The sequence below is a fragment of the Theropithecus gelada genome, chromosome 6, assembly GCF_003255815.1.
Source record: "Theropithecus gelada isolate Dixy chromosome 6, Tgel_1.0, whole genome shotgun sequence".
NCBI lineage: Eukaryota > Metazoa > Chordata > Mammalia > Primates > Cercopithecidae > Theropithecus > Theropithecus gelada.
This window is the reverse complement of record NC_037673.1, coordinates 134,508,801-134,519,708: the sequence shown is the minus strand read 5'-3', so window position 1 is coordinate 134,519,708 and position 10,908 is coordinate 134,508,801. Positions and strand designations below refer to the sequence as shown.

The 10,908-nt window shown below is 44.0% G+C and overlaps 1 protein-coding gene across 1 annotated transcript in view; it reads left to right on the top strand.

Moving 5' to 3' along the window:
* BRD8 (bromodomain containing 8) overlaps nucleotides 1-10,664 on the top strand; it is a 42,596-nt gene extending 31,932 nt beyond the window's left edge. Inside the window, 4 exon segments of the mRNA XM_025386971.1 lie at nucleotides 3,572-3,661; nucleotides 4,194-4,262; nucleotides 9,533-9,710; nucleotides 10,263-10,664. Of these exon segments, the coding sequence (XP_025242756.1) occupies nucleotides 3,572-3,661; nucleotides 4,194-4,262; nucleotides 9,533-9,710; nucleotides 10,263-10,355 (430 nt within the window). The 3' untranslated portion in view covers nucleotides 10,356-10,664.
* Nucleotides 10,665-10,908: the final 244 nt, after the last annotated feature.

The window sequence follows — 10,908 nt, the reverse complement described above, 5'->3', positions numbered from 1 at the left end:
TTAGTAGAGACGGGGTTTCACCGTGTTAGCCAGGATGGTCTCGATCTCCTGACCTCGTGATCCGCCCATCTCGGCCTCCCAAAGTGCTGGGATTACAGGCTTGAGCCACCGCGCCCGGCCTAAAATAGCTTTTATGAACTTGAAATGGAAAATTATTTTGATGTAGGAGACAAGGGAGAGGCTTAAAAAATTTTTTTTTTAAAGAAAAAATTAGGCCAGGCACAGTGGCTCACACCTGTAATCTCAGCACTTTGGGAGGCTGATGCAGGAGGATTGCTTGAGCTCAGGATTTTGAGACTAGCCTGGGCAACATGGTGAAACCTCATCTTTACAAAAAATAAACAAAATTTACTGGGTGTGGGGGCATGCACCTGTAGTCCCAGCTACACAGGAGGCCAAGGCAGGAGGATTGCTTGAACTTGGGAAGTGAAGGTTACAGTGAGTTATGATCATGTCACTACACAGCCTGGGTGACAGAGCAAGACCCTGTCTCAAAAAACAAAACAAGAAAAAAAAGAAGGCCGGGCACGGTGGCTCAAGCCTGTAATCCTAGCACTTTGGGAGGCCGAGGCGGGTGGATCACAAGGTCAGGAGATCAAGACCATATTGGCTAACATGGTGAAAACCCATCTCTACTAAAACTACAAAAAATTAGCTGTGCATGGTGGTGGGCGCCTGTAGTCCCAGCTACTCGGCAGGCTGAGGCAGGAGGATGGTGTGAACCTGGGAGGCGGAGCTTGCAGTGAGGCGAGATCGCACCACTGCACTCCAGCCTGGGCAACAGAGCAAGACTCCGTCTCAAAAAAAAAAAAAGAAAAGAAAAAAATTATTTTGAAGTTTGTGATCTTTGTTTCTTTTTCACGTCTCTTAGGGGATTGTTTATGTCAAGCTTGTCTAATCCCTAGCCTGCAGCCCAGGACAGCTTTGAATAGGGCCAAACACAAATTCTTAAAACATTATGAGATTTATGCATTGACTTTTTTTTTCTTTTCTTTTCTTTTCCAGCTCATCAGCTATTGTTAGTGTATTTTAGGTGTGGTCCAAGACAATTCTTCTTCTTCCAGTGTAGCCCAGGGAAGCCAAAAGATTGGACACTCTGGTTTATATAATTGTCTCATCTTTGTATAGATAATTATAGGACTAAAGAACACATTTTCAAATCTTAATGGGGGGCTGTTCTTTTTAACAGGAAACCAAAGAAAAATTAATTTTTTTTTTTTTGAGGTAGGATCTCACTCTGTTGCCCAAGTTAGAGTGCAATGGTGTGATCTTGGCTCACTTCAGCCTACGCCTTCTGGGCTCAGGTGATCTCACCTCAGCCTCATGAATAGCTGGGAACACAGGTGTGCACCACCACACCCAGCTGATTTTTTTGTATTTTTGTTAGAGACGGGGTTTCGTCATATTGCCCAGACTGGTCTTGTACTCCTGGACTCAAGCGATCCCCTACCTAGGCCTCCCAAAGTCCTGGGATTATAAGAATGAACCACTGCATCTGGCATGAAGTGAATTACATTTTAAAGCAGAAAAACAAAGTTGTTTTTATCTGTGACTCCTGGCCTCAAGTGATTCTCTTGCCTCAGCCTTTCAAAGTGCTGAGATTATAGGCATGAGCCACTATGCCCAGCAAAGTTATTTTTGTTATGGTAATAAATAAATTGTTCTTTTTCCGGCCTGTGTCAGATCCATCTGTTGAGAGAATATAGTATGAACTGTTTTTTTTTTTTTTTCTTCAGTGTATTTCAGATCCACCTAGTTGTCTCTGGTAAGGCAAAACTAGTAATTATTCTAGCGTTTTTTGTCTAAGATATACAGCTGAACCAGGCATATATATATATATATATATATAATTTTTTTTTAAACAGCAGATTTCTTTTTTTTTTCTCATAGAGACAGGGTCTTGCTTTGTTGCCCAGGCTGGGTCTTGAACTCCTGGCTTCAAGTAGTCCCACCTCAGCCTCCCAAAGTGCTGGGATTATAGGCCTGAGCCACTGTGCCCAGCCTAGATTTCAATTTTTGGTACACAAATAGGATACCATTTAAAATGTAGATTGGTGAGGAATGCCTTCATTTGCTTTTCTATAACTCCTTAAGTATGAGCAATAGCGTGCTAAGATGACATATTGTGACTGTACAAACAGCAGGAAATCTACAATCTGAGACTTTTTTTTTTTTTTTTTTTTGAGACAGAGTCTCACTCTGTCACCCAGGCTGGAGTGCAGTGGCGCGATCTTGGCTCACTGCAAGCTCCGCCTCCTGGGTTCATGCCATTCTCCTGCCTTAGCCTCCCAAGTAGCTAGGACTACAGGCACCCGCCACCATGCCCGGTTAAGTTTTCTTTGTATTTTTAGTAGAAATGGGGTTTCACCGTGTTAGCCAGGATGGTCTCAATCTCCTGACCTCATGATCCGCCCACCTTGGCCTCCCAAAGTGCTGGGATTACAGGTGTGAGCCACTGCACTGGGCCCAATCTGAGACATTTTATCTTATGGCAGTTCACAGTCTTGGATGGTAAATTCCACATTCTTACCTTAGAATTTAGATTAAATATGAAATCTTTATTAGAAAGCAGTAGATATCCAGCCTGGGCAACATAGTAGGACCTTGTCTCTACAACAAATACAGAAATTAGTTGCAGGGTGTGGTGGCATGTGCCTAGAGTCCCAGCTACTTGGGAGCCTGAGGCAGGAGGATTGCTTGAACCCAGCAGGTTGAGGCTGCAGTGAGCCATGATCACACTACTGCACTTCAGCCTGGGCAACAGAGCAAGACCCTGTCTCAAAAAAAAAATTGGCTGGGCATGGTGGTTCATGCCTGTAATCCCAGCACTTTGGGAGGCTGAGGCAGATGGATTACTTGAGGCCAGGAGTTTGAGCCCAGCCTGGCCAACATGGCAAAACCCTGACTCTATGGAAAATATGAAAATTAGTTGCACTTTTAGTCCCAGCTACTTGGGAGGCTGAGGCAGGAGAATTGCTTGAACCTGGGAGGCAGAGGTTGCAGTGAGCTGAGATCATGCCACTGCACTCCAGCCTGGGCAACAGAGCAAGACTCTGTCTCAGAAAAATAAAATTAAAAAATTAAAAGAGAAAGCAATAGATATTAATAACTAACTCTGCTTGGCCAGATAACTTAAGGGGAGATAAAAAGCTTCAGGTATTAATTAGGAGCATGTCTTAAGAAAACCTCAGGCCGGGCGCGGTGGCTCAAGCCTGTAATCCCAGCACTTTGGGAGGCCGAGACGGGTGGATCACGAGGTCAGGAGATCGAGACCATCCTGGCTAACACGGTGAAACCCCGTCTCTACTAAAAAAAAATACAAAAAACTAGCCGGGCGCGGTGGCGGGCGCCTGTAGTCCCAACTACTCGGGAGGCTGAGGCAGGAGAATGGCGTGAACCCGGGAGGCGGAGCTTGCAGTGAGCTGAGATCCGGCCACTGCACTCCAGCCTGGGCGGCAGAGCGAGACTCCATCTCAAAAAAAAAAAAAAGAAAACCTCATTACCCACCTGGGGGAGATAGAATATTATTTGTGAAGTTACTGTCTCTTTTCTTCATGTTTTATCCCCATAGGACTGATCTAAGCCAGGATGACCCAGTTCAGGATCATTTGCTATTTAAGAAGACTCTCCTGCCAGTCTGGAAGATGATTGCCAGTCACAGGTAGGTCTCCAAAGTGGTAATAGGATTATGTTCAGAACTGAAGTAGTAATACATATTGGGGTTTAAGCATAAAAGGAGATATGTTCATCCCTCAAATGAGCCATAGTTAAAAGGCAGATTCTATATCTAAGCCTGATTTATCCCAAAGTACCCACAGCTGCTTTCACAAGTCTGTACAGGAAATAGTTGCTGTGCCATTTGAATTGCCTCTAGAAAGTGGCTCCTATTACATAACATTTATATTTAAAATGCATATTCTTTTCAATCTGGTGGATTCTCTTTTTTCACAGAGACAGTGCCTCGGGAACTCTGAACAAATTTCTGAGCCCTAGATCAATATATTGTAATAATATATATTTTATAGTTTTTTTTTTTTTTAACTCTCTGGCAAGGGGGAAGAAATAGATTTTTTCCGAATGGTGATCATAGTCTGCATTCTTCTAAAGGAAGTGTACTAAGAACTGAGCTACTCTTCTCGTTTAGAATGCCTTGCTAGGGTTTCTTTACCCTCTCTGGGTTTGTCCCTTAACAGGTTCAGCAGTCCATTTCTGAAGCCTGTGTCAGAAAGGCAGGCCCCAGGGTACAATGATGTGGTAAAAAGGTCAGTGATAAAGGGGTAAAGAAAGGTTGGTTGCTTTTATATCTGCGTTTTCATTTTTTATTTCCCATCTGTTATTTTTATTACTTACAAACTCAAGATATGTTTCATAGCCAAACAAGTTTATGAAGTTATGATGAGCTCAGTATCATATCTTCATTTAAGAAGGAATGCAGGAAACAAAAGGATGATACAGGCTTTTTATTTTGTACTATTCACTTTTAAGTAACATGATCCATTCTCTCTCTTTCTCTCTCTCTCTCTCTCTATATATATATTTTTTTAACAGGGTCTCACTCTGTTGCCAAGCTGGAGTGCAGTGGTACAGTCTTGGCTCACTGCAACATCCGCTTCCCAGGCTCAAGCGATTCTCCAGCCTCAGCCTCCCAAGTAGCTAAAACTATAAGCATGAGCCACCAGGTCCCGCTAATATTTGTATTTTTTTGTAGAAACGGAACTTTGCCGTGTTGCCCAGACTGGTCTTGAATTCCTGAGCTCAAGCATTCTGCCTGCCTAGGCCTTCCAAAGTGCTGGGATTACAGGTGTGAGCCTTGGTGCCCAGCCTGCTCATTAATTATCATCTTAAATTAGCCTTTGGTTGTTTCTGACACTATTCTTTTTTTTTTTTTTGAGACGGAGTCTGGCTCTGTTGCCCAGGCTGGAGTGCAGTGGCCGGATCTCAGCTCACTGTAAGCCCCGCCTCCCGGGTTCACGCCATTCTCCTGCCTCAGCCTCCTGAGTAGCTGGGAGTACAGGCGCCCGCCACCTCACGCGGCTTTTTTTGTATTTTAGTAGAGACGGGGTTTCACTGTGTTAGCCAGGATGGTCTCGATCTCCTGAACTCGTGATCCGCCCGTCTCGGCCTCCCAAAGTGCTGGGATTACAGGCTTGAGCCACCGCGCCCGGCCTCTGACACTATTCTTTTGGAGCCAAACTTTAAAAGGAACTCTGTATTTATTCAGTTAGTTAGTTATAGATATACTAAGGCACAGATGTCAATCCAAACGGAAGTTATGCACAGTGGTTGACTGTAGTACTGTGTCCGGAATTGGTTCCTTCTGGTGGGTTCTTGGCCTCGCTGACTTCAAGAATGAAGCCACAGACCCTCACGGTGTTACAGTTCTTAAAGATGGTGTGTCTGGAGTTTGTTCCTTCAGATGTTCAGATGGGTCCAGAGTTTCTTCCTCCCAGTGGGTTCGTGGTCTTGGTGACTTCAGGAGTGAAGCCACAGATGAGTGTTAAAGCTCTTAAAGGTGGCACATCTGGAGTTGTTTGTTCCTCCTAGTGGATTCATGGTCTGGCTGGCTTCAGGAGCCAAGCTGCAGATCTTCAGGGTGAGTGTTACAGCTCATAAAGACAGTGCGTGTGGACCCAAAGAGTGAGCAGCGGCAAGAATTAATGCAAAGAGTTAAAGAACAAAAGTTTCCCACCATGGAAGGGGACCCCACCAGGTTGAAAGTGCTGGCTCGGGTGGCCAGCTTTTATTCCCTCATTTGGCCCTGCCCACATCCTACTGATTGGTCCATTTTACAGAGTGCTGATTGGTCCATTTTACAGAGTGCTGATTGGTCCGTTTTTACAGAGTGCTGATTGGTGCATTTACAAACCTTCAGCTAGACACAGAACACTGATTGGTGTGTTTACAGTCCTTTAGCTAGACAGAAAAGTTCTCCAAGTCCCCACCTGAAGAAGGCCAGCTGGCTTCACCTCTCAGTATTTTGGGATTTTATTTTTATTTTTTATTTAACTTTTTTTTTTTTTTTTGCCAGGCATGGTGGCTCACGCCTGTAATCCCAGCACTTTGGGAGGCTGAGGTGGGCAGATCACGAGGTCAGGAGATCGAGACCATCCTGGCTAACATGGTGAAACCCCATCTCCACTAAAAAAAAAAAAATTAGCCAGGCGTGACTGTAGTCCCAGCTACTTGGGAGGCTGAGGGAGGAGAATAGTGTGAACCTGGGAGGCAGAGCTTGCAGTGAACCGAGATCATGCCACTGCACTCCAGCCTGGGCAACAAAGCGAGACTTCGTATCAAAATAAATAAATTTAAAAAATTGAGACAGGGTCTCACTCTGTTGCTGAAGTGCAGTGGTGCAATCATGGCTCACTGCAGCCTTGACTTCCTGGGCTCAAGCAATCTTCCCACTTCAGTCTCCTGAATAGCTGGGACTATAGGCATGTGCTACTGCACTTAGCTAATTTTAAAATTTATTATTTTTAAAATTTTTACTTATTATTTTTTGAGACAGGTCTCACTCTGTCGCTCAGGCTGGAGTGCAGTGGCACATTTCATGGATAACTTAGCCTCAACTGCCCAGGCTCAAGCAATCCTTCCACCTCAGCCTCCCTAATAGCTGGGTCTAGAGGTGTGTGCCACCATGCTCAGCTAATTTTTGTATTTTTTTGTAGACATAGAGTTTTACCATGGTGCCCAGGCTTGTCTCGGACTCCTGGGCTCATGTAATTCACCCACCTCAGCCTCCCAAAGTGCTGGGATTACAGGTGTGAGCCACTGTGCCTGGCCTGATTTTTTTATTGTAATAAAATTTTTTCTTTGTTTGAAATGTTATTTTTCTTCAGAATATCACTAAGGAGGAATTTTTTAATTTTTTGTAGATATGGGGTCTCACTATATTGCCCAGGTTGGTCTTAAATTCCTAGTCTCAAATGATCCTTCCACCTTGGCCTTCCAAAATGCTGGGATTACAGGCAGGTAATCCCAGCCTATTTTGCATTTTTTATTTTCTTTTGAGACAGAGTCTCGCTCTGTCACCAGACTGGAGTGCAATGATGAGATCTCGGCTTACTGCAACCTCTGCCTCCCAAGTTCAAGCAATTCTCCTGCCTCAACCTCCCGAGTAGCTGGAACTACAGGCGTGCGCTACCACGCCCAGCTAATTTTTGTATTTTTAGTAGAGATGGGGTTTCACCATGTTGGCCAGGATGGTCTCAATCTCTTAACCTCATGATCCTCCTGCCTCTGTCTCCCAAAGTGCTGGGATTACAGGTGTGAGCCACCATGCTTGGCCTATTTTGGATTTTTATAGCATAGGTCATCTAAAATGCTGTCATAAACCTGTATGGTAATAGAGTGTAAAAGTTCATGATAGGACCTTTGGAGAGTCACTTGTCTGTGCTGCTGTAGTACAATACCACAGGCTGGATAATTTATAAAAAATAGAAACCTATTTCTCTTTGTTTTGGTTCTGGAGTCTGGGAAGTCCAAGATCAAGGCACTGGTAGTTTTGGTGTGTGAGGTGGGTTACTCTCTGCTTCTAAGGTGATGCCTTGTTGTATTCTGCAGAGGGGACGAACACTGTATCCTCACATGGCAGAAGGGACAGAAGGGTAAGAGGGCACTCTCTTCGATATGGAGCCCTTTTATAAGGATGCTAATCCCATTCATGAAGGCAGAGTACTCATGAGTTAATTACCTCCCAGAGGCCCCACCTCTTAATACTGTTGCACTTGGGATTAAGTTTCAATATGAATTCCAGAGGGGATACCATCATTCAAACAGCAGCGACAGAATGATACCATCGTTCAAACAGCAGAGACAAACTTCTTTAGGTATGAGGAAACTAAAGCTCAGAGGTGCTTGGTCATGACTTGCTCGTGATCAACCAACAGTTAATAGCAGAGCTAGAACTAAGCCCCAGATTCTTACCTGCAGTTCGGTCTTCTTTCTACACTGCTGTGCCTTCTCTTATATATCTACTTTCTGTGTTTCATTAATATTGTTTTAATATTCACTTGATCCTTTTTTCATCTCCATGAAAGGAGAAAAAATTATTCTTAGCTTTTTATTTGTGCAGTAAGAGAAGTAGATTAAATAATATATGACTGTACATTGTAAACAGCACCAATGATAAGTTTATCACACAGTAGTTATTTGCTGTTTACAACTTTGGTACCTGGGGCCAGCACTGCTCCTCTGATCGTATAATGGCTTGACCTGTGGGCTCTGGAGTCGGGCTGCCTCTGAATTGGAATTTAGGCTGTGTGCCTTTCAGTGAGTACTTAACCTCTTTAGATTTCAATTTCTTCATCTGTCAAATGGAGATAATAAGGCCAAGGGCGGTGGTTCATGCTTTGGGGTAATCCCAGCACTTTGGGAGGCCAAGGAAGGTGGATCACCTGAGGTCAGGAGTTCGAGACTAGCCTGACCAACATGGTGAAACCCTGTCTCTACTAAAAATACAAATATTATGGCCGGGCGTGGTGGCTCACACTTGTAATCCCAGCACTTTGGGAGGTCTAGGTGGGCGGATCACGAGGTCAGGAGATTGAGACCATGGTGAAATCTCATCTCTACTAAAAATACAAAAAATTAGCCGGGCGTGGTGGTGGGCGCCTGTAGTCCCAGCTACTTTGGAGGCTGAGGCAGGAGAATGGCATGAACCCAGGAGGCAGAGCTTACAGTGAGCTGAGATCGTGCCACTGCACTCCAGCCTGGGAGAGAGAGCGAGACTCCGTCTCAAAAAAAAGCAACAACAACAACAAAAAAACCAAGAATTAGCTGGGCATGGTGGCACACACCTGTAATCCCAGTTATTCTGGAGGCTGAGGCAGGGGAATCGCTTGAACCTGGGAGGCAGAGGTTGCAGTGAGCTGAGATTGCTCCATTGCAATGGAGCAACCAGAGTGAAACTCCGACTTTAAAAAAAAGTGCAACAAGAGTGAAACTCTGACTTTAAAAAAAAAAAAAAAGGAGATATTAATGATACCTACCTTACAGGTTTATTGAAAGGATTGAGTTAGTATAGAAATACAGTGTTTGGCCTATTGTAAACAGGCAAATTTTTTTTTTTTTTTTTTTTTTTTTTGAGACAGAGTCTCGCTTAGTCGCCCAGGCTGGAGTGCAGTGGCGCGATCTCGGCTCACTGCAAGCTCCGCCTCCCGGGTTCACGCCATTCTCCTGCCTCAGCCTCCCGAGTAGCTGGGACTACAGGCGCCCGCCGCCTCGCCCGGCTAATTTTTTGCATTTTTAGTAGAGTCGGGGTTTCACCGTGTTAGCCAGGATGGTCTCGATCTCCTGACCTTGTGATCCGCCCGCCTCGGCCTCCCAAAGTGCTGGGATTACAGGCGTGAGCCACCGCGCCCGGCATAAACAGGCAAATATTAACTGCTGTTGCTATTTTATTATCTGATGAGGGTTGTTATCTTTGTTACTGTTTTCATTAAGAACTGGTTAGTTCTTCAAGAGAACATGTTAGGTTATCATGTTCCACACAAAGGTTTGATTTTCTTTATTTTTTCTTGGTCACCTGCAGACCCATGGACTTAACTAGCCTGAAGAGAAATCTCTCTAAAGGTCGGATTCGCACCATGGCCCAATTCCAGCGAGACCTGATGCTGATGTTCCAAAATGCTGTAATGTACAATGACTCTGATCATCACGTATACCATATGGCTGTGGAGATGCGGCGAGAAGTCCTGGAGCAGATTCAGGTAGTGTATGTAGAGATCTGTAGCCTCTGGAATCTTGATTTCAGATCAAGATTCTATGAGAATAAAGGTGATTTTGAGGTGACTTTGTGTTCTCAGAGTTTACTTTTAAAGGTGATTAAGGCCCTGAAGGATTGATAATGTGCCAGCTGGTTTGGAAAACCCTGAGCCTCACAGTAAGTCCAGCTTTGATAGTGAAGTCGTCTACGAATGCAGGCAGCAGTGAAGAGCTCTCAAGAGAGCTGAGGATAGACAAGTAATGGGAATTCCCGCTTCCGGAGCCTCAAGTCAAGGGCTAAACTTCAAAGAGGCTGGAGTCACTGTGTATTTTTTGGTTGCTTCATCTGTTGATATTAATGTATGTTCACACTTTCCCATCTTTAGGGGATAAGATATAGTAGCTAGAAGACATTTGTGGGTTTCTTTTCTGGGTAGCATCATACTTTAAAGAAAAAAGTATAGTTGAGTCTATTTGCCAAAAAAAAAAAAAAAAACTTGCAATACTTCAGCGTTCAGGGTTCATAATAGCTTGCTATGTGTTCCTTAACCCTTTAGGTACTGAATATTTGGTTAGACAAAAGAAAAGGCTCAAGTAGTCTGGAAGGGGAACCAGCCAATCCAGTGGATGATGGAAAACCTGTTTTCTAACCTGCAGCTGCTATCCTGACTTTTTCTAGAGTTTCAACCTCTCCCCGAACTCTGACCTACAGAGGATCCTGGGACTTCTTTGCCATGTCCCTACTTTCTTTTCAAATAAGAATAATGCCTTAACTCACAACCAACGAGTCAAAGATGCATGTGGACATAATATAAAGAAAAAAAGGGGAAGCTGAGGTTTGGGTTTATGCCATAAATGTTGCCCACATCTTTGTTCCATAGGCTTGATTTAAAGACAATTCGATTAGATATTTTACTAAGCCTTTTACTCTATAAATAAATGTCTTTACACAAACGGAATATTGCTTTTTAATGACTAGATAAGCTGAGCATAGAGGGGACAGCATCATCCAGCGAAATGAAGGTATCTGACATGGGTCTTCTTACATTTACCACCTGGAAAGGAATTGGGGGGGGTTCTTATCATTTATAGAGTAGGGATAATTGCAGCATCCTTCAGACTGGCAGAAGGATGACATAAGTTATGAGTGAAATGTCAGAAAACATCTAGTGATCTAAGATTCACAAGGAGAATAAAAATGAC